Genomic DNA, 23,577 nt, shown 5'->3' on the forward strand with positions numbered 1-23,577 from the left:
GGATTTTGAAAATGTGACGTAGTAACATGAAAAGCTGCATGTAAGATATTATCTGTGTACAATGGTTAGAATGGTTAGTAGGGGAGCCGAAGCGGGGATTTCGGGACTTACTAAAGAGTGGCAGACTAACTAACATACAAGGAAATACTTTGTACTTGGTTGATTACCTTTAAGTATGAATTTTTGATATAAAACGGCATTAGTTCTTATGCCTCTCACCCAAAAAATACCTCAATTAAGCCCAAATTTGAGACCGCAGCCAAACTTTGAGTGACGATGGAAACTAGCCTAGATGGAGGACACATGAAATTGAACTTCTGCTTCTTCATTGATAAAGACTTATCATTTACCATACATTATCATTTTGTATTCCATTTTCAAGTCACTTTTTTTTCGCTTACTGTTTAAACAAAACGTGGGATTTTTTTAAATCTCAGGTCTTTTGAACGCACATGTATCTGAACGATGTCTGGTTTTAATTTCTTTAGTTACTCCGTGAACATGGCGCTTGCAACAGTGCCGAAATATTGGAAACTCAAAACTAAGGTACATGGTACCAATCCCGTCAGTAATAATTATTATTAAAAAAATGTCTTGAAAAATAAGTAAATCGTATATTATCTTTATGTAACTAATTTTATTATGTATCATACTTATAACTAATCACTTCATTCAGAACTAGAAAACGATTCCAAGGATTCCACTTTTCTTCAATAGATGATCAAGATAAAGAGGTATTTATTATAAATTGCTCTTCCACCATTTCAATTATTCTATCTTACATCTTACTTGATGAAATCTTTTTCAATTTTATTTACATGGTCATAACATTTTCACCATTCCTCTGCACCAATTTGTGAGGTCCACCTGACACCCCCGATAAAGCAGCTATTATAAGAATAATATTTAAAATAGAATTATAATAAAAAAAACTTTTTTAAAAACCAACTTTATTCTGAAATGCAATTGTACTAGAACAAAAAATTTCGAAAGCTTGTATCGCGCATGGAATTTATTCCTCTTTTTTTCTGTTTGCGCTACAAGCTTTCGAAATTTTTTGTTCTAGTACTTGCATTTCAGAATAAAGCTGGTTTTTAAGAAAGTTTTTTTTATTATAATTTTATTTTACACTTTTTAGTTTCTCAATCTCTGGGCACTGGTGATCATTTAGCACCAAAGTGCTCGAAAAGACAAATCCAACGAACCCAAACTCGATGATTTTCCGCCGTTTCGTTTAGGAGTTCCTATGGCCACCTCCTGACTCCATCATCAGACCAGCTCAATGGTACCATAACATTGCATTGTCATCGTACTTATGTAAGTATAAAAAATTTCAGCTCAATCGGTGTAGGAGAACTGGTCTTAATTTCAGTTGCAAGATTTGTCCCACACATACTAACAAGTGAAGTCAATATAAAGCTTGTAATAAAGCTTGTAATAAAAACCCTCCTTCTGACGCAGTTAGGTAATAAACTAAATGTGTCCAATTTCACTCCAACTTACTGTCAACTCAACGACGCGCTTTAAAATCAAAGATTGACTTTGAATTATGCCTTATTTTACAATACACATTGAAAACAATATGACTTGCTTGAGCTTTTTCGACTTTTTCACAAAAATAGCAAATAGGCATGAAGAGATTACAAAATTTCTGCAGCGATTGACAGTTCACTTGATTTACTTTGACAGGTGACAATAAAGCCATAGACATTTGCCATATGAAAGACACACTTTTCCAATATTTTTGTTTGCCATGAGATTCTGGTACACCTATACCTATCAATTAATGAAAAGATAAACTAAACTTTTTCAGCACAACGAAAATCTGCTTTGGCGCGTAGCAATGCAACGTGACAACTGCAGTTCGGACTTCTTTATGCGTCCACTACACATACAATAAAATTCGAACTATCGCACATTTTTTCTTTTTAATTCTAATTCAGTAAAAAATGTTTTTGAAACCTTCATTCAAAATTCAAAAGTTATTATCATATGACAGAACTTATGACCAGACTATGTACATTGAATAAAATATTTTTCTTTTTATCATCAAGCTTAGCAGTCTAATAAGTTACTATGACACTCGAGTTAATCCATATTCAGCACCATAGCCTCCCCTTCTACAAGGCCCTCTACAAATGTCAAAACGTCACTTAACCCTTTTAGCACCAGTTCTTTTGTTTTTGAGAAATTGTTACCAAAGGACATCATCCACGTTTCATATATTTTTGGTCCAAAATCAAAAGTGCCGGCCAACAAAAAAAAGTTCTGTATTCTGACAGAATACGTCTGCCTTAGCATTTGTTACTATGGCACCAAAGCCGTAGCTCCACTGTGCGTCGAGTATTTGAGATCTAAAAGTCATCGACTATTCATACATTTTTTGTTCAAAATCAAAAGTGTCGGCCAATAAAAAAAAAGTGCTGTATCCTGACAGAATACGTCCGCCTTAGCATTTGTTACTATGGCACCAAAGCTGTAGCACCACTGTGCGTCGTAGTATTAGAGATCAAAGTCAGTCGTTTCATATATTTTTAGAACTCAAATACCACGATGCACAGTGGTGCTACAGCTTTGGTGCCATAGTAATAAATGCTAAGGCGGACGTATTCTATCAGAATACAGCACTTTTAATTTTTGGTCGGCACTTTTGATTTTGGACCAAAATGGATGATGTCCTTTTTATATCAATTTAATTATAGTCCAGTCGTTTGGTACAAATTAACGTGGTTACCTGGAAAGTGTTCCGGGAGTTTTGAAAATTGGTGATTAAAATAGATTTCGCTATGCTCTCTGTTAGTCTGTTAGTTAAGTGTGATTGCCGCGCTCGTTGCGAAATTGGAAAAATGCTGCCTTAGAGAAGATTTTTGATAGTTACATTCTTTCCTATTTCGTCGTTACAGCCAAATGACGTTCACTGCTGGACAAAGGCGAGAGGCCTTTGGGTTTTTCATAGGTTTTTCATAATGAACAGTCCTGCGCTGCCCGCATTCAGGTTCTTCCCGCGACCTTTACCAGATCGTCGGTCCACCTAGTAGGAAGCCTGCCCACGCTACGTCTTCGAGCCCGTGGTCGCCACTCAAGAAATTAGCTTGTCTATGTCCCAAAAATTATAAAATGAAAAAAGTAGTTGTCAAAAACCTTTTTAAGGCGGATTTTTTTCAATAAGGCGGGCCGCGCGCGCGGCTATAAACCAGGTCACAAAATTCGGAAAGAACATAGCGAAATCTATTTATTCACCAATTTTCAAAAATTCCGGAAAACTTTCCAAGTAAAATTAACAAATAACTGGACTATTTACTCGTTATTGAGCACAGAGACAGAAACTTGGTTATTTTTCCAGAAAATTTATATTTAAGTGCATAAATGTAAAAATGGCTTCATAGTGCACAAAATTGGCAATAGGTGGCATAATAATGGTTACTTTTTTAGCGCCTAGTTTGAAATGTGATTGAACGATGACAACAGACTAACAACAGTTGTCAGTTAGGTAAAATTTTATTTTAGTTGGAAAAAGACAAAAAGTGGTAAATGGGTTAACGTGCGGGGGCTGCAAAATCATGTTGTGACGTCACGCGCGAATATTGGAAATTTTTGAAAATTTTAAAAAGTCCGTAAACTTCTCGAGGCTCTATCTTCGGTAATACTGGATGGATTGAGGTGAAATAAAAACTAGTGTAATGTGTGTGATCTAAACTTTAAATTAAGTCATAATTTAACTTAATATTACAACTTATGCGTGTTGTCCATTACTACCTGAGGTGTACCTTGGTGTACCTTTAGTTATTTATTTTGTACTTCCATGACGGGAACAATTACGATTGCAAAATGAGCCGCCAACCTGATATCAGGTTGGCGGGTGTATGCTGAAATTGGACGAGCAGGTAAGTTAGGGTTTTCTAATATTTATCATTATTTAGTACCTGAGATGTACCTCACAAATATATTAAGACGAACCAAATGCGACGAATATTTAACGAGATAATCGATACGAAAAATTTGATGTCCACCATTTTTATAAGAAGTTAGAAAGTTGATACCGACACAGATAAAACATACCGTAGTACTTTTAAAGTCTGTTTTTTATGTGGTGAAACAAGAAGCTAGAAAAGCTCAGAGCCATCACACGTCGTATATTCAACCGTGCCTAACCGTGCGACTGGGACAAGTCCGGAAAGGCCCTAACAGAATATAACAAACAAATCAGAAAAGCCAAAAGAGCCTCTTGGCGATGCTTCTGTGAAGAAATTGCACAAACTCACAAAGGAGCAAGAATTCACAAAATCCTCGCTAAGACCCCAAACAACTATCTTGGACTACTAAAGAAGCCAGATAACTCACTCATTTACGAACACCGAGATGGAGCCCCTCGATCTCCTTAGGTCTTCACACTTCCCGGGTTCGTACCAAATCAATGCACAAAGCAATACCCAAAGGAATGATGAACTCCATAGGGCTAAATGCTCAGACTGGAATAAGGCCTCCAATATCTTTAGGCGTAACCAGATTAGATGGGCTTTGGAAAAGTTTAAACCATTTAAATCAGCGGGAGAAGATGGCATCTTTCCTGCTCTTCTACAAAAAGGTAATAACTTCTCCCGCATCTGGTAAAAATATTCAGAGCAAGTTACGCCTGGGGCATTATACCAGAACCATGGAATTGGGTCAAAGTTCGTTTTATACCCAAAACGGGGAAAAGGGACTACTCACAACCCAAATCCTTCAGACCCATAAGTCTAACATCCTTCCTGATGAAGGCCATGAAAAGGATAATAGACCAGCACATTAGAGCCAAATACTTAGTGAAAAGACCACTAAGCATCAACCAACATGCATACCAAAAGGGAAAATCTACTGAAACAGCCCTGCTCGATCTGGTCGATAAAGTACAAAAATCCCTAGAGGATAAGCAAACGGCCCTATGTGCTTATCTCGATGTTGAAGGTGCATTGGACAATACCCCTATAGAAACCATTCTAAAAGGAATGGAGGCAAAAGGGATTGATATAAGCACCATCAGATGGGTAAAAAACATGCTCTCCAACCGAGTAGTAAACATAACCCTCAATGCTGCAAAGCTTGAATTTCTTGCCACAAGAGGATGTCCACAAGGAGGCGTACTATCCCCACTTTTATGGACCCTAGCAGTAGACCAACTACTTACTAAGATGGCAAAAAAAAACTATGATACTTAAGGCTATGCTGATGACCTAGTGGTTATCATCAGAGGTCCCTGCCTAAGCACAATTTCAAGTCTAATGCAAGGCGCTCTCAACACTATAAGTAAGTGGTGTAGAGAAAACGAATTATCTATTAATGCGGATAAAACAGAGATAATATCATTCACAAGGAAGAGAAAACTGGAAAAACAGGTAAATCTGCAGTTAAACAGAAAAACTCTTCCTTTCCCAAGCGAAACCAAGTATCTAGGGGTAACTTTTGACCAAAAGCTTACTTGGAATTCGCACCTAAACAACATCATTCAAAAAGCCAAAATGGCTCTGTGGAGTTGTTGTCGAATGGCAGGGTCAAGATGGAGACTAAAACCCGCAATCGCCCTATGGCTGTACACAGCGGTCGTGAGACCGATAATAACCTATGCCTCTGCCGTCTGGTGCAGCAAGGTCAACCAAATGACAACAATACAGAAACTGAGCAGCCTACAACGGCTAGCCTGCATCACAGCAACCGGAGCACTATCAACGACACCAGGAGCTGCATTAAATGCTCTGCTGGATCTTATACCACTGCACATGCATGTGCAAAAAGAAGCCAAGCAGAGCACATATAGAATCTGTACCCGCACGAAAATCAGATGGGCTTCTCAAAATCTGATAAGACTCAAGGAATCAGTACTTAAAAACAAACTTCTGTGCATGCCTAGTGACGACATGCATACGGAATGTAACTTTACCAAACTATATTCCGTAAACATACCTCCTAGAGACAAATGGCTAGAAGGCCAAATGTCATTTAAGGAAGGTAGTCACGTCTGGTACACGGATGGATCCAAAAAGGAAAATGATGTAGGTTGCGGGATCTACGGAGAGAGAGGCCTAAGCTCAAAGTTAGCCTAAACATGGGGACTGAAGCCTCAATCTTCCAAGCCGAAGTCTTTGCCATAAACAAATGTGCAGAGATAAACTTGGAAAGGAGGCTCCGGGATCAACACATCTACATCAACTCAGACAGCCAAGCAGCACTGCTGGCCTTAAAATCCTTCGAATACACGTCAAAATTGGTGCAAACATGCACCGAGACACTGAATGCACTGGGAAATACCAACAAAGTAACGCTTACATGGGTACCAGGACATTCGAATATAGAAGGAAACGAAGTAGCAGATGAACTCGCCAGAGATGGAGCCGATAACCCTCAAATCGGCGTAGAACCGTTCTGTGGCATCACCAAACAACGAGCCACCACGCTACTAACCGCCTTCTGCAAACAAGAGGCTATTGATCGGTGGAAGTCTACATCGGGACAAAAACACTCAAAAGCACTCATTCAGGGATATAGCAACAAAGTAACTAAGGAACTGCTAAAGTTCAAAAGATACAAAGCCTGTGCAGTGACTAGAATACTAACCGGCCACTGCAAACTAAACAAACACAAATCAAACATGAACATGACCGAGGAAACTCTGTGGAGATTCTGCCATACAGAAGAAGAAACGGCCATGCATGTTCTTTGCTCATGCGGCCCGCTTATGAGCAAAAGAAGTATCCATCTCGGGTGACACATCATGCACCCGGATGAGATAGCAGATATCACGCTCCAAAGAATCTGGAAATTTATAGACTCAACGGGACTAAGCAGTGAACTCTAAAGACAAGGGCTGCCACAATAGATCAAACCTGGTCGAGCTGGCGCAAATGAAGGCCCAAAAACCAATAATAATAATAAATCAACTTTCTAACTTCTTATAAAAAATGATGGCCATCAAAAAAATGGTGGACATCAAATTTTTCGTATCGATTTTCTCGTTAATTATTCATCACATTTGGTTCGTCTTAATATATTTGTGAAGCACATCTCAGGTAGGTACTAAATAATGATAAATATTAGAAAACCCTAACTTACCTGCTTCGTCCAATTTCAGCATACACCCGCCAACCTGATATCAGGTTGGCGGCTCATTTTGCAATCGTAATTGTTCCCGTCTTATGGAAGTACAAAATAAATAACTAAAGGTACACCAAGGTAGCTTAGGTACCGTAGAGGTGCACTAAGAAAGGAATTCTCGAAATTCCCACGGAACGGGAATTAGCGGGAAAATCCTTTTGTATGAAATATCTAAACCGCTTAAGTTAGACGCTTGAAATTTAGCATGCAGGTACCTTAGTAAACTTAAAGCTTAGTTACAACAGGATATTGCAAATTTCCCACGGGAACTGGAGTAAGCGGGAAAAATCATTTGTATGAAAAAATCTGATCCACGCGTACGAAGTCGCGGGCGGCCGCTATTAATCATATTTATTTTATTAATTTCTGTGATCATACACCCGCCATTCTGACGATCACAAGGCTGTGCCAGCTGTGCTGTGTGCGGTCGCAACACATGGTAATGAAAAAAATAATACCTGCACATCAATTAGATGCATAGCGACGTTAATCTTCCTATCATACCACAGTCCAAGATCGATTCCTTGCCTCAGCACTTCTATTGGTGGCTGAGCACCATACGTCTCTGCTTGTGGCATGCTTACATCATCAACAAAAACCACGCTGTAGCATCCAATCGGTGGCCCGAATACACCTTAAAAAGTTTAATTAAATTTTGCAGTCCAGTATTTATGTTTATTGTTTACTAGCTGACCCGGCGAACTTCGTACCGTCTTAGCGTAGAGATTTTCTTTATACAGGGTGTTACTTTGCATTCTTGCCATATTTACAGAGGTTACTATATTACTGATACTGAACACAAATCCGTAAAAAAATAATGCCCGAAAAAAATTTTTTTTAATCTTGAGTATTTTATTTTATCGACAATCTGTTAAACACACCACTAATCTGGGGGCACGGCAGTGCCCCCGCCAAGTCGAGCGCGAAGCAAACACTGCCGTACCATCCTTTACTGGAACCATTTCGCCGCATTTTCAGGCCCCTATTTGAGAACCTCTGGATAAGACCAGAACGCAGAAATTTTCGTCATCTAGTAAGCTATAATCACATACTTAAAATCCAAAATTTCAAGTCTGTAGGTCATTTAGTTCCGAAGTTAAGCGAAAGCAAAGTTTCGCATTTATGACACTCACTCACTGATGATCATCAAAATAGAACTAGTACTTCCCATAAACTCAGAGAGCTGAAATTTGGTACAGAGTTAGGGTTTAATGGCCACATAAAGGGAAAACTATAAAAACTAGGAAAATCGAAGATCTGGAGTAACACCACATTCATAATCAATACTACTAGCGCCACACCGGCACCGTGGTGTTCGCCTGTACCGCTCACCGCTAGATGGCGCTAGCACTTTGAGCGTCGATTTTCTGCACCGCGGTGTCCAGATTTTTTTTCCTTTCTAGACCCCCCCGTCGATTAAGTTGAATGTTGTGTAATTTGAATTGGGTAGTATTTAAACGAGCGACTGTAAATTTATGTTGTAAGTGTCAAAAATAATTAATGTGGGCTAAAGAATTACTAAGTGAGCGACTGAGTGCGAGTGACGAAAAATCAAAAGAACAGCAACTTACAAAAACAAATTGAGTTCCTTAAAATACAAAATGAGAAGCTTCATAATATTTGAGCGACCTAATATTTGACTGAGTGTCAACGTTAGGTCCTGCATTTTTTTCAATATTTGGCAAATGCTTTTTTTATACTGAGCGGTATTTTTAACTTTAATGAAGTGTTTCGAATGCAAAAACTACTCTAAAAATACTATTATGAGCAGCGTATTATGAGCCCACATTTAAATAAAAAATGATCTTATGAAATAAATATTTGACGGAACACTATTCTAGTAGCGAAAAAAAAAATCATTAAAATTTAAGGGTAGGTAATCAAATGAAACAATGTATTACGAAAAATGAAATAAATTTGTATTTTCTTAAATCGAATCAACAAAAAAAAAACAAAATAAAATTAGTCGCTTCTGTCAACCCAAAAAAAGTAATCTTATTAATAAGGTTCATTGATTGGTACCTATGAGGATTGAGGAGCTCTACCTACTCATCGTCACTGTATGATAAGTGCTGGCTTGGACTTAGCGGGCCGGCCTCGTTTTCTTTTTTGTCCAATAAGTAGGTATCAGTTTTGCTTCCAGTGGCGGTGTTGTTAGTTTGAGCTGAATTGCTAGACCCAAAACGTGTTTGCATACATATTTTGTTAAAAATTCGGGACCGTCACCCCGCCCCCATTCGAATTCGCGCGCTGTAACAATCTGTAGTTTTCATTAATAAAGCGTATCAAAATAAAAAACATGAGACCTCAAATATAATATCAGTAACCAATAATCATTAATAAAGCAGCTCACAAAACTTTGCTTAGAATTAACTTTTTTGTAGTTCGTTCAGTAAAACCTCAATGAGGATCAGTACTGTTGTAGAAAATTCAATAAAACTAGTATCTACGTTAATCTTTAAGACATAAGAAAGATATATCTTTTTGAATTATCCAAATCGGACCATTACTTACGAAGATATTAAGTAATAAACATAGGCCGTTTTTGCCGCTAAAAGTCAACGTACGCAGGGCCGCGTGACGTCACTATATCCGAATCGAGCGCAGCCGGCGTACTATTGGGATGGAAAATATTTTTTTCCAGCTAAACTATCAGTTTTAGAAAAAAACTTTTAATAACATTTATTCATCAAAATAAAGTAACCTATCGACCAGTAATTTTTAAAAATAAAAATTGTTAAAAATAAGTATCGCTATGTCCAAAAACCACATTTTCATAGGATTCGATGCAATGCGGAGACGCGGTTGGGGTGAGTGTAACTTAATGATTGTTTGTATTGAACATAATAATACATAATATGATGCTAATACCCAGTTTCTGGCCTGGGGGGGGATAAGTCATACCCAGCTTATAGCCTGGGGGGAGGGGCAAGCCTTACCCAGCTTCTAGCCTTGGTGGGAGGGGGGGAGAGGCAAGTCATACCCAGTTTCTGGCCTGGGGGGGGGGGGGGGGGGGGTAAGTCATATACCCAGCTTCTGGCCGAGGGGGAGTCATACCTAGCTTATGCTCATGGACTGGATACCCAGTTTCTGGCCTGGGGGGGGGGGGGGGTATGTAATACCCAGTTTCTGGCCGAGGGGGAGTCATACCCAGCTTATGCTTATGGGCTGGGGGAGGGGCTAGCCTTACCCGGCTTCTGGCCTGTGGGGGGGGGGGGGGGGGGTCAAGTCATGCCCAGTTTCTGGCATGGGGGGGTGTCATACCCAGCTTCTGGCCGAAGGGGAGTCATATCCAGCTTATGCTTATGGCCTGGGGGGAGGGGCAAGCTTTACCCAGCTTCTGGCCTGGGGGGAGGGGGAGGGATCAAGTCATACCCAGTTTCGGGCCTGGGGGGGGGGGGGGGTAAATCATACCCAACTTCTGGCCGAGGGGGAAGTCATGCCCAGCTTATGACCTGGGCAGAGGATGGGGGCGGGGGAGTCATACCCAGCTTCTAGGCTAAGATTAAATAGATTTCCAGGAGGGAGCAGCTGTCCTTTCCTGCAGCAGCTGGCCCGCCCATGGGAACGGCGAATAGATAGGTAGGTACGTAGGTTTAACTCAGAAAAACTAAATAACAGGGAGGTATTGCGTGTACATCGAAATGATCTTCATAACAATGTCTTGTAGCCTAGGCAGAGTGTATCTGCCTCAGCTATACCTTATTAATAGAAGTAAATAAATAAATACTTATACATTTTTATATTTTACTTAGAAGAAGATATGACTCTAACAACACTTATGAACACTTTATTTGAATAAATCACCAAATATACCACCGCGGAGACCCCAATCACGTCTCTGCGTTCCATTGAATCGTATGAGCGTATGGATTTTTTGCGTTATTTTTCACAATTTCTATTTTTAAAAATTACTTATCGATAGCTTACTTTATTCTGATGAATAAATGTCATTACAAGTTTTTCTCTAAAACTGATAGTTTGGCTAGAAAAAAATATTTTCTATCCACGCAGTACGCCGGCAGCGTTCGGATCGAATATAATGACGTCATCGTCCCCGCGCCGGGCGGTCAGTGAACTTTTTTAGTAATTTGGTCAGTCGCAAAGTTTTTTTTTAGTCGCTCGTTTTATAATTCCCCATTTGAATTTGCTTGATTTCGTTTGTTATAATCGTGAGGTTCGCTAAGGTTAAGTTATTGTTAAAACAATTCTGATTCGTTGTCCATTTTAAAGGTCGCTATGTTTAATATCGTAAAAAAAATGTCGATAATATTAAAGGACGTAAATAATTATGCCACATTCTACAAAAAGAAGTGAAATCCCACCAAAAACATTCTGTAAAAAACTAGCCAAGTCTCGATGGAGCTGCTTGTATACCTAACTCTAAAAAGTAATGAAATCTAGACAAAGTCGTGCCAAGTCTATGGTTCTTTACTGCGATTTCTTTATTATTATAGTTAATGTTGTGTGACTTGGCCGTTGAACAACCTTTATTAAGATAATCAATAGTCATGCATAGGTATTATTGAAATACGCAGCTTTATTAAGCCTACAATTGACTAGTTATTAAATCAACGTTTTCCAAGTGGCAATATTCCATCGTCAATGGGTAGCGGTTCTGGCAACAGATTGGTGCAATGGTGTCATGGAGCACCTGGTTTTGTACCCTTAAACGGCCAAGTCACACAACATTAACTATAATAATAAAGAAATCGCAGTAAAGAACCATAGACTTGGCACGACTTTGTCTAGATTTCATTACTTTTTAGAGTTAGGTATACAAGCAGCTCCATCGAGACTTGGCTAGTTTTTTACAGAATGTTTTTGGTGGGATTATCGTTACGCATGCACATCACTTGTTGGCGATGGCGATGGAGACTTTTTTACTTTTTATTGTATTTTTAAATATCTATTGCAATCTATTGTCTTTAAAATGTCTTTTTGACGTTTTGACACTTGTAAAAAACTGAGAAATCCATCAATCACAATTCAAGTTATAAATAATACAAAAATGACTGAAGTGTATTCAAACAACGAATAATTTAATCAAAATGGTGCTTGGAATGTCTGCAAGACGTCTTAGACGAAATGCTTGATGAGTACCCTTAGCGTTACACCAAATGCTCTACTACCAGCAGGATGGTGCTCCCCCACAATAAGGACGTCAAGTGCGCGAATAATACGTTTGGTGAACAGTGGATTGGACGAGGGGGTCCAGTAGCTTGGCCACCACGATCCTCGGACCTGACACCAATGGATTTTTAGAGTGACTTGAAACGACTGGTATGCGCAGAAGAGATAAACAGTGTAAACGCGTTCGTTACATGAAAGGATTATTTTAGTGAAACTGTGAGACAAAACGTTTATGTGTTGCAAAAACTAAAGCGAAAAACCTACGCTTCGCCGTGCTATACTGTGCCTTCATCAGAATGGGGGATACTTTGAACACTTGCTTCGCAGTACGTAAACTTTGTAAGTAGGAACTTATAAATAAATAATTAATTGTGAATAAGGTGATTTCATTTTATACTTGATTTATTAATTTGTAAAAATAGGGAACAATGTTATAAATTAATTAAAACCCTAATAATTATTACGTATTTTTGACGGTCCTAAGCCCGTAAAGTAGAAAGGAAAATCTGAAATCAACTGAAGATTACCTATTTTAAATAATTATTATGACTGGGTCAAAAGGCTGGTACCCAGAGCCATAAAACAACAGATTAATAAGAACTAGGCCACGCCCATTAGGTTTATTCCACTTGCACCTGTAGAACGTGCGAGACAAAATTGGTTTATTCCAATTTGTACTGAAAAACCAAATTTACTAAAATCTTAGTGTACTTTCTTTATGGTAGTCTCTTGTTTATCTTAAATAATAGGTATTGTTCCCTACTTTTATCTCTGTGAATATGGCAAGAATGCAAAGTAACACGGTGTATAAGGTGTTATTTTTTATACTGATCATACTTTACCAACGCATCTAATAAAATCATACAAATACAACCCAAGTGTTTTTAAAAAAAAATTCAGGCTAGTTTTTGTTTTTACTTTTCCTAACAAAAAAAAGATATTATTTTTACAACCATCCTGTCTTCACTCACTGCCTCTCTCTCTTTCTTTACTCATTTCATTCATACGAGTACGAACAATGGGCGCGCGCGTTCATTCAACGTTCACACACATAAAGGTTAGATTACACTAAACCTACATTACCAAAAATTATCACTCGTGAGTATGTACGATGTTACGTCATGTTAATAGGTAGGTACTACGCGCTGGGAGAAATAAAATCTAGCCACATAGGTAGGTAAATAAGTGTAGGTATTTTCATTAGTGTAATAGCGGGGGACTTTTCCAACGAACCGAGGCGAATCATCCGCGTTAAACTAGAAATTTAGAAAAGGATAGAAATTGGAATTCAATATCTACGGTTTCGTAATGCCTACGCAATTTATTTAGAGACGTAATAAAAAATTGATAGGTAGGTACATACCTATCACTACTTCGCTTCGCGTCAGTGGAAATGCACCCTAATATTGAATATGATTATGTGTTGTAAATAAAACTCACTGATCAATTTTCCTGGTTTTAATTCCTAAATTATGATTTGCCATCACACTTTAGATTCATTGATTTTACTTATTCACACATTTACCTATTTTGAATGTTGTTATTTAAAGTTCCTAGGTTATTATTACACTAATCACAATACATTTTGAATGTCAAGCCTTTGTTGAATGTTCACGTAAACACTGTCTTGCACTGTCTAATCTAGCCACGATCGAATTGAAATAATGCTTCCGGGCTGCACACTTGCTTGCTGTTCACTAGACACCACGTCGGATGTTGTATTCACAATTCGCGCACTAACTTTTTTACGGAAAAAGTCCCTTTCGCGTAAACAAGCACTCATCTGTCCAAATCACACTGTAGGTATGTACCTAGGTAGACTTCGCAATAACCATCGATAGAACTCGGTCCCGGTCGTGGCCCTCTGGCAACAACTCCTTGATAAGGCATTCCGTATTTTTACGCAAAAGCCGCCGTCTGCGGCGCTCGCATCTGGGTACCGCCAGTACTGTGCCGGTGATTGAAATTGAAATCCAGAACTTCGTCCTCGAAGCGCACGGGATCTCGTCAAGTCAGGATACGGCTGCGCTCCCTGAAGCGCTGCGCGGCTCCAAACAAGCAAGGTGTGAAGGTTTTCGACTCGTTAATGTTTCTCGTCGGCCAGTTAGTGTGCCCGAAACATAATTTCACCTGCGTTTTGTTATTTATCAAGCGCGGCATTGTAATAACTCGCACACACACACTGCAATACGTTTGGGCACAACATTGGACTGACTGGGACGATTGTTTATGTTGTGGCGCTCCCGCATGCCGATCGGCGACTCGGCGCGGGCTGTGGGCGCGGAGCGACTGGCTGGCATATCAATATGGCCGACTCACGCGGCGCGGCACGTGGCAGCGGTCGTTGCCCTCGGCCGGCTACTACGATAGTGCGTAAACGAATACTCTGCGCGCTCAAAGGATGATTTATTTTTTATTTTTTTCGAAACATTCTTTGTCGTTTTACTCGAAAACTAGCCTGAATTTTTTTTTAAAAACACTTGGGTTGTATTTGTATGATTTTATTAGATGCGTTGGTAAAGTATGATCAGTATAAAAAATAACACCTTATATTTTTTTCCGTAAAAACCTTGTACAGAGTATTAGAAAACTACAAAAAAAAATCAGCCAAATCGGTCAAGCCGTTTTCATGTTATGTCGTGACAACGGAAAACGGGTTTCATTTTTATATATGTATATAGATATATAGATATGTTATTCTGGGTTATAAACGATAATACTGTAAAGTTTCATCAAAATCCGTTCAGTAGTTTTTGCGTGAAAGAGTAACAAACATCCAGACATCCAAACTTTCGCATTTATAATACTAGCGGCCGCCCGCGACTTCGTACGCGTGGACCTCGTTTAATTACTATGATGTTGATAGATTGCGTTTCACGGCCCTGCATCAATAATTTACGAACGTCAAATTTTTTTGTCCAGCGCTGTAGATTTTAACCAATGACGATAGATGGCGCTTTTTACCCACGTCTTATTTATTTATTGAAAGGACAATGACCAAAAATGTATGGAGTGTGGTCCAAATGTCCACCACTAACGAGACCTATGTAGTAAAATAGTCTACTAAATACTGATTCATTATAACCAAACTGCAATCAAAAATATGCTGTCAGTAAAAAGTTATGACTGAATGAAAAGTCATGTTTTTTACCCTTTTATCCGAAAAATGTTCTTGATATCATTCTATCCATCGCACATTTTGGATTCGCGCTTAGTGTGCCGTGTTAGATTCTCGCTAAAAGAAAAAAAAATAAGCTCAGAAGAAAGACAACAATATTGGAATTATGGTCGGGTGGTCGCTGCTCCGCCCCTATTGGTTGTAGGGTGATGTTATATAACCTAAAACCATTATTGATAAATGGGCTATCCATAAGAAAAATAATTTTTCAAATCGGACCAGTAGTTCCTGAGATTAGCGCGTAAACTACTACAATTTTTCATACGGTCATAACTTTTTACTGAAAGCTTATTTTTTTTTCGTCCCATACTGAAAGTTAATCTCTATTTAATGGACTATAAGCCAATATAGGTCTCATTAGTGGTGGACATTTGGACCACTTTTGGTCATTGTCCTTTAGTTGGTCACACATCGTCATAAATTATATCCAATATATGTTAATCAGGGTTATAAACAATAATACTGTAAAGTTTCTACAAAATCCGTTCAGTAGTTTTTGCGTGAAAAGGTAACAAACATCCAGACATCATGACATCCAGACATCCAAACTTTCGTATTTATAATATTAGTAAGATTATAATATTAGTAGGATAGTAGGATTAGTAGGAAGTAAGATAAGTAGGATTATAGAAATGCAGATTACCTTTTCGTCTTTTGTCAAGTTTTCCCATGATGATGTCTTGGGTTTGGTTACAGTTTGTTTGAGCTGAGAACGCCATGATCAAAGCCTTGTACACTTTGGTATCTACTCTCTTGACTAAGTAATCCTAAAATATTACGAACATCACTTATACAGGGTAACTTTGTTATCAATATCCAAATTTTTAGGATCGACTTATCAGTAACATAAATTGATTTACGTAAAAGATCTTTTTTTCTCATATTTAATTATTTTTATCGCGCTGTTTAAAAATTGGCACACGTGGATAATTTGCTTCGTTCATAGAAAAATACGTACCTACACACAAAGTACGTTAACTACAAAGCTTAATAGTAATTTTTTTGTGTTGATGATTTCTGCTATCAGTCGCCACTGCCAGACTATAATCAGTTTTATTATTGATATATATACAGGGTGTGGCTATATTATATTTGAGAATAAATATAGTTGAGTGTCTTTTTATTGTTAAAGAGCAGCTGGCCTATGCCAAAGCTGTCTCTTAAATTAGGTGGTTTCTTTTTAGCCTTCTAACCACGTTGTTGTCATTCTCCAGTAATCCATAGGCGAGTGGATTGGGGTGATGAGTTAGACGTTCGATGTGCAGTTCCTTATAGCGCTCTATTTCTGTGGCCAATAGACATAATGGTACGCGAAAATAAGCCTTAACCTTTAAAATTAAGATATGGGCGAATTAGATTTTTAATTTTTTTTTTCGTGAAAAATACTTCGATTAAAAATAATTAAGGTAAGTTGTATTGCAAAATTGTTCTACAGAGCTTATTGAAAAGAAATTTAAACTGATTACAAAATCACCCTGTATAAGTACGATATATTATTATATGAGTAGGTAACTGCAAACAATGATGTTTATAGGTTTATGAACATAAAATTAAATTAAAACATAAGGAAGTACAGTATAATAATTATAATAAAAGGCAGCTCACAATAATGTACGAGGATTTTCCCGTGCCAGTAGGGCCAACCATCATGACAGCCTTGTGATGGGTGACCAGCAACTTAAAAAGCGCAAGGTATCTTACGCTGTCTAGAGTCGTCACCAATATCTGATTGGGCGGGGTATCTCTACTGATGGGCGGAGCTGATACCACATCGTCGTACCATGGTTTCCATTTACCTTTACCCTAGAATGTATAGTGGTTAATAGAATGGATAATATGTTTCAACAAATAAAAATAATTTTATAGGTATGCACTATGCATATCGTATACCTCTTTGATGAATCGATAATCGTAAACCATTCCTTCTTTAGGAATAGAAAAGATATACTGTTTCTCTGGTTTTCCTATTTCTCTTGGATAACCTAGAACTTCTATGACCTAAAAATATAAAATATTGTTAGACAAGTAGTTTAGCCACAAGAAAAAAACTTGAATCTAAGAGGACTAACCTTCTCTGGAAATTCTTTCTCCAGCAGTCCTCTGAACATCATGTCAAATTTCGGCCTGCTGTCTGCTTCTAGAGTCGCTCCAATTGACCAAATGCAAGAGAAGAAAAATACACCCTGTAAGGCAAATCGGACTCGCAAAGATATAAGAACGTAACATTTAGAATAAATAACAAATATGATGAGTATGCTAACCTCTAGTTGGGCTCTGATATCCAAGTCGGAAATTTGCTCTACGTATTTCTCATCGTAAAAATCATCCATGAATGTATCGTAAAGCCGCATGCAAGCTACCACCAAGTTACTGCGTGATGTTACGTACATTTGCTGAAACATTTTATAATAAATACAATTTATATTGAGATAAATAAGTAATGTTACATAGCCTACCATACCGAAATTATTTATGCGAGTACCTTTGTTTTTCCTGAATATTCCACTAGCCATAGTAGAGGTGACATGAATCGATTGAACAGAGTCCTAATAAGGTTGCGATTGACACTGTGGAGTGTTGGCGGTAGAGTGTTTAGCCACGATTCTAACAGACACTTCCACCCAAGACCTTTAGGCTCCATGTAAATCATACCACATCGAGATACCTGCAATATTTCATTGATCAAGGAACTAGCAGACAACGAAGTGCCTGTAAGTTTACTTCAAACGGTAAGGTTACATTTTCAAGAAAGAAATAATAGTGTAGGTCTGCAATACATAAATGTAATTTATAGTCAAGCCAATACTTTGATTGTTATTATTAACTGAATGGTAAAGTGTAATATGTTACCGTAGCTGGCGACGCTGCTTCAAGATCCATGGGTTCGAAGACCAAATTAGTTGTAGGAGCCAGCTGAATGATCTCACCACTCATTAGACACAGTTTCTTGTTGTCATCCAGTACAGTATTAAGGTTCTCGATCCAGATGGCATCTACTGGCCCATCAAATACAAGCCATTTCCTATTAAAATAAATGGGATTCATGCATGAGACATACAAAAATGCATGATTCATATTAACTCTGTCAAATTAATAAGACAAAGGTACTTACCTGTTGTCATTAGTAGAGACAGCGAATGCCCTGTAGCTGACGGCGAGGATGCCATCAGACCACTCGTGGGAGACGGGGTCAAACTGCCCGTACAACTGACCCATAGTGATGGATTTCGGGTTTATTACCGTCCACTCCACATGATTTTCGTCCATAAGTTTCTGAATTTACGGTAAAAATTTTAAATACACACACATTTACAAAAGCAATAAAACTACCTACTCTAGCTTCATGTTATGTACCTTATCGTGCACTGCTCCTAGTGCAGCACCAAGTGCGTGATAGCACTTTGTCTTTCCAGAAAACGGGAATCCGACTAACATAAGCCCATGTCTTACGAGGATCATCTCGTACAATTGCAGCACCTTTGGAGAACAACTGTATAAATAAAGAAGAAACAACAACACAAGGATGGCTAACTTTATGTTAAACAATCATGCAGAGGAAATTCACCTACCTTTTCAATAAAGAATTCGTTGGCTTGTAAGTTCAGAGGCACACAAACCTCTTTGAGACAAGACACTAAATGTGGGAGTCCAGCCAATGGCAATGGAAGGCCAGGGAACAAGTCGCCAATGATACCCTGTGAAGGATCAAGATTTTATATGAGCCTCTATAGAGAAACACTGAACTTCAGAAGTACCTACCTATTTCTTTATACTTACCATAAACAAAGGCACGTCATGTTCAAGGAACTTGGGCAAGTTAACGTCTTTGATAGAACGCAACAGAATAACATCTTCAACTTCATCAGGGTAGCGTAACTTAAGAGCACCTGCTGCTCTCAACACCGACTTTACAGCTCGCATACCTAGAGAATATCCAAGCAACATTTTATGAATTAGTAAAGCACAATTATTATTTTTTTTAAATATATTTCAAGTCAAAGTCTCGTAAATACCGTAATCGTAGTGACTCTGCGAAGACAGTTGTTCTGAACAAAGCCTGTAGGTGGCCACAATCTTCACTGCAAGCGGTTTCGCGTTCAGGTATCCAAATGCGTACAATTCGATCTCAGAAATAAGGACGTAGTCTGGCACCATCATGGCCACGGAACGGAACAACGCCTGCAACCAAATAGTAATGTAAATCCGGAGCTCCATTAAGAAAAATTCATTAAAGAAATCTGGATATGGTTTTTGTAACAATTACACCTGGATACCTTTAGATTGTCGGGTAATTCAGATCGTCCTGCATAACCAGGATTCATTGTGATGAAGACCGCACAAGACTTGTCCAGCTGTAGTAAGGTTCCTTCAAAGAGCAGCTCAGTGGCACCAGAGTTGATACCGCGCTGGATGGACAAGATCTGTTGGGCCACCACGGACAACACTTCCAAGTCGATTCTGTTGAACTCGTCGAAGCAGGACCAGGCACCACAAGACGCTAGACCCTAAAGTTAAATAAATATCATAAACCAATAAATATTAAATTAATCTTGATTTCCTATCCATCAAAACAATACTATGGGTACTTACCTTGAAGAACTTTCCTAGGGCAATGTAATCAAGCCCGTCAGAGCAGTTGAACACCACGCACTGCTTAGCCACTGCCTTCGCCAAATCTTTCGTAGTTTCAGTCTTACCAGTGCCAGCGGGACCCTCAGGGGCGCCACCTACAAACCATGATAATGAGGAAAACTTTTCCCTTAAATCTATAGTTAGATGAAATTCTCGAAATTAGTATTTTAATGTTACCTAAATTCAGATGCAAGGCACCAAAGAGGGTCCTGAAGCACCTATCAGTTAGCGGCGTTACCACCAGGCGTCCTGCATTACCCAGGTACTCGTACCCGTACATCAATTGAGAGTTAATCATGCGGGTCGCACATTGCATGGTTTGGTCTTCCTCTTGTTCCTGTTACAAGATATTGGTTAACTATGGTAGCATTTAACCTATTTATGAAAGACAATAGTTAGGAAAATAATAATATGAAAGACTAACCTCCCAATAGTATCGAATTTGAGAAAGCCAGTTGAAGTCATTATCCTGCTGCACGCCGCACTCTATCAACAACATAAGCACGTCTCTTGCGTGGACATCAAGTACTACCAAAGCACCTAATAAAAAATAAAAGAAATAGTTTTATAAGTACTACTTGGAGCTACTTCTATGTAGGTACTAGAAGGGAATGTATTGGTGTTATATCCCACTTACCCAATGTGATTCTGTTCTGCAAGCTAAGCTCTCCTCGCACCAAGTTGACGATCTTGGAGATTTGAAAATTGCACTTGTCCCAATAAGCTCTCATTGCTGGAATATTGATATGAATCGCTTCTGTGACTTCTGAAGTCCAAAAGGTCATGGCAATACATTGCACCTGAATAACCAAAAAATTCAATGTTTATCCTATGTCGGAAGAATATGGAATTTTGGCGAAGAAAGGGAATTCGGTAAAACATACCACTTGTCCGGGCCAGACCAGCACCCAATCCTCTCGTGGTCTTTCCGAGTAATCGTCGTATGATAGCGCCATCACGTAATGAACAGACGCTTTCATTGCTATCTCCAATTCTAGCAACCATTTCTCCACCTGAGTGCATAAATTATATATTCCACTAGGATAGTAAACCAAAATCTACAAAAAAAGTTCAGACGCATCTATAAACCTGTCCTCTGGCAGCTGCAGTGTTGATTGTCATCGTGAGGAGTACAATTTCTCCTTCTGAGGACCTCATGTGCGTCACCACCATGTCTTCGGTGAAAGTCAGCTTCGCAATACCCTCGAAACACTTCTTGAGATGAGGTTGGACGCTGCGTGAACAAACCAAACATATTGATTTATGTAAGTAACTATACCTACTCACAATTATTATTTTCATACAAATGATACGATAAAGGTGAATACTGAATAGTAATATCTGCATCCGATTATACAAATTTTATCGAATTTTATAGTTCAAAAATGGCGCTAGGAATCTGGATTAAAATAGTATTTACAAAAATCTCACCGCATTGGGTCCTTGGTTTCGGATAAGATCTCAAGCAGCTCGTCGTTGGACAGGAAGAAGAAGCGAGGGAAGTAGAGGCGCTTCTTCTCCAAGTACGCGTTCAAGCCTCGCTGTACCATCTCCAGCAGGTTGTTGGACTTGCGTAGACGGTCCAGCATCTTTTCTATCATGATCACGTCTAGTACCCGTGGCTCGGTGAACGCGGCCTTCATGATCTCACGCCACATCTAAAGATTTCATATTTTTCTTTCTGAATTGGATTGTAGAGCTGACGGTTACAATGACAGGGAATTGAGCGCATTAAATATAATCAGTGTTATTACAAAAAAAGTTAAAAGCGCATTTAATACTTGTTTAAAATGACGTTCCTCAAGTGTTCAAAGCGCGTTTAACGTTTTGTAATAAGGCCCAATATATCTCCTCTACCAAATTTTATACCTCTAGGGTCAAACTACATAATTTACCTTTAATCTTGTAATACCTTGTCAACAGCACTGAATCTTCGGCCCTCCTCTGGGATTTGCTGTTGGATATCTGGAGACGAGAAGATAGGCTCCAGATACATCCATGTGGCCTGTACTTTCAGCCACTCATCTAAGATCTCTTGCAAGAGGATAAGTTTGCCTTCCCAATCGCTAAAATATTAATTATGCGTATTTAATCAAGTATTCTGAAGATAACTTCTAATAATTATAAAGTTTTTTTACTTACTAAATAACATCTTCGAATGGTTTTATGTAAGGCGAATTCTTCATAGTCTGTGTCTTTACGATATGGTCGTCCAACAAAAGTTGAATTTCATCGACACTTGACAAGATGTAGCTTCCAGTGTCCCTGTTAATAAGTAATTAGAAAAATGAGTAATTAATGTTTTTAAATTATTTTAATAATTAAATTTAGTGGGAGTAAAATCACAAAATACTAACTTGTAAGGCAAAATTTCGAATCTGAGATCGGCCCATTCCTTCATCATCTTGTCCAACGCCTTCTCGAGGTTGTTTTCCTTGGTGGCCGCCTCGGATATGCTCTCGAACTTTTCGATGTAGTCAACGAGATTGAAATCGATAACTTTAGCGAGAGATAACTCGTCATCAACAATAATCGGGAAACCAACGATCTCTGAAATCTTCTCCCAGTGACGAGCTTTCATGCCAGGGTTGCCCAAAGTTTGGATAATCGGCATGTTCGTCTTGAATTCATCCATTTTTTCCCTGGGATTACAAGAAATTACATGATTTTTCTTAGCATTTATCTCACAATTATAATAAAAAATTAAGAGACAAGGAAAAAGACTACCATATCTATGCTATGAGCTTTTTAGAACAAAGCTTTGCATTTTCATCCCCTCTGCTTTGCGATACCAGAGTATAAAGAACATAATGTAATAGCTAGAGCTTTTGTAAAGCGGAGAGTTTAAAATGTAAAATGCACCTCACGGACACAGCCAGGCGATAAGTGTCAGGCACTTCCTGAAACGATTTTTCTAGCTTGTACACGATCTTGTAGTAATAGCCAACATCGCCTTCAATATCCTCGGGATCGAAACTTCCAACCTTTATAAATACAGATTAATATTACTAATACATCGAATACACGCGTATCTTAAGAAAACACGTAGACTCAGAAAATTATAGGTACCTTTGATGTCATCCATAGATTGTGCTTCGCAAGAAAGTCAAAGCCGGCATCAAATAATTTCTTGAACGGTACCAGTTTGTCGTAAATTGCTTTTCTTTTGGGATATTGCGATAGTTCATAGCCGAATGAGGCTTCCTCTTCATTGAACTGATCTATCTTTACTAGAGCACCCGCTAACCTGTCAATTATTTTTCCATGTGTTCGTATGTTTTATAGAATAAAAGTGATCTAAAAATATGTAGGTAGGTAATTAAGATATTATACACATACTTTTCATCTAAATGACGAGCACGAGACACGTATTTAGGCAGTTCAGCAATATCACCCCAGTACTGCACTTCGTTGCATTGCATTTCATAAATATCCAAGTCTTCGATAAACTTGGCAATACGAGTCTAAAGAGCAGGAAAAAATATTTTTTAGTCAAAATACCTCTGAAA

At 38.5% G+C, this 23,577-nt stretch overlaps 1 protein-coding gene across 1 annotated transcript in view; it reads right to left on the bottom strand.

Moving 5' to 3' along the window:
• Positions 1-23,577, bottom strand: part of LOC135087646 (dynein axonemal heavy chain 7) — a 43,415-nt gene that overhangs the window by 19,515 nt on the left and 323 nt on the right. Inside the window, exons 3-29 of the mRNA XM_063982391.1 lie at positions 23,408-23,532; positions 23,138-23,315; positions 22,931-23,052; positions 22,426-22,710; positions 22,211-22,333; positions 21,981-22,134; positions 21,500-21,726; positions 21,158-21,302; positions 20,953-21,081; positions 20,706-20,868; positions 20,493-20,608; positions 20,246-20,405; positions 20,027-20,163; positions 19,711-19,941; positions 19,450-19,615; positions 19,214-19,359; positions 19,006-19,131; positions 18,791-18,913; positions 18,549-18,709; positions 18,287-18,458; positions 17,919-18,101; positions 17,698-17,829; positions 17,502-17,619; positions 17,327-17,427; positions 17,042-17,239; positions 16,080-16,203; positions 7,584-7,759 (exon numbers count right to left, since the gene is read on the bottom strand). Of these exons, the coding sequence (XP_063838461.1) occupies positions 7,584-7,759; positions 16,080-16,203; positions 17,042-17,239; positions 17,327-17,427; positions 17,502-17,619; positions 17,698-17,829; positions 17,919-18,101; positions 18,287-18,458; positions 18,549-18,709; positions 18,791-18,913; positions 19,006-19,131; positions 19,214-19,359; positions 19,450-19,615; positions 19,711-19,941; positions 20,027-20,163; positions 20,246-20,405; positions 20,493-20,608; positions 20,706-20,868; positions 20,953-21,081; positions 21,158-21,302; positions 21,500-21,726; positions 21,981-22,134; positions 22,211-22,333; positions 22,426-22,710; positions 22,931-23,052; positions 23,138-23,315; positions 23,408-23,532 (4,221 nt within the window). The remainder of the gene's footprint in view (positions 1-7,583; positions 7,760-16,079; positions 16,204-17,041; positions 17,240-17,326; positions 17,428-17,501; positions 17,620-17,697; positions 17,830-17,918; positions 18,102-18,286; positions 18,459-18,548; positions 18,710-18,790; positions 18,914-19,005; positions 19,132-19,213; positions 19,360-19,449; positions 19,616-19,710; positions 19,942-20,026; positions 20,164-20,245; positions 20,406-20,492; positions 20,609-20,705; positions 20,869-20,952; positions 21,082-21,157; positions 21,303-21,499; positions 21,727-21,980; positions 22,135-22,210; positions 22,334-22,425; positions 22,711-22,930; positions 23,053-23,137; positions 23,316-23,407; positions 23,533-23,577) is intronic.

The sequence above is a fragment of the Ostrinia nubilalis genome, chromosome 3, assembly GCF_963855985.1.
Source record: "Ostrinia nubilalis chromosome 3, ilOstNubi1.1, whole genome shotgun sequence".
Classification (NCBI taxonomy): domain Eukaryota; kingdom Metazoa; phylum Arthropoda; class Insecta; order Lepidoptera; family Crambidae; genus Ostrinia; species Ostrinia nubilalis.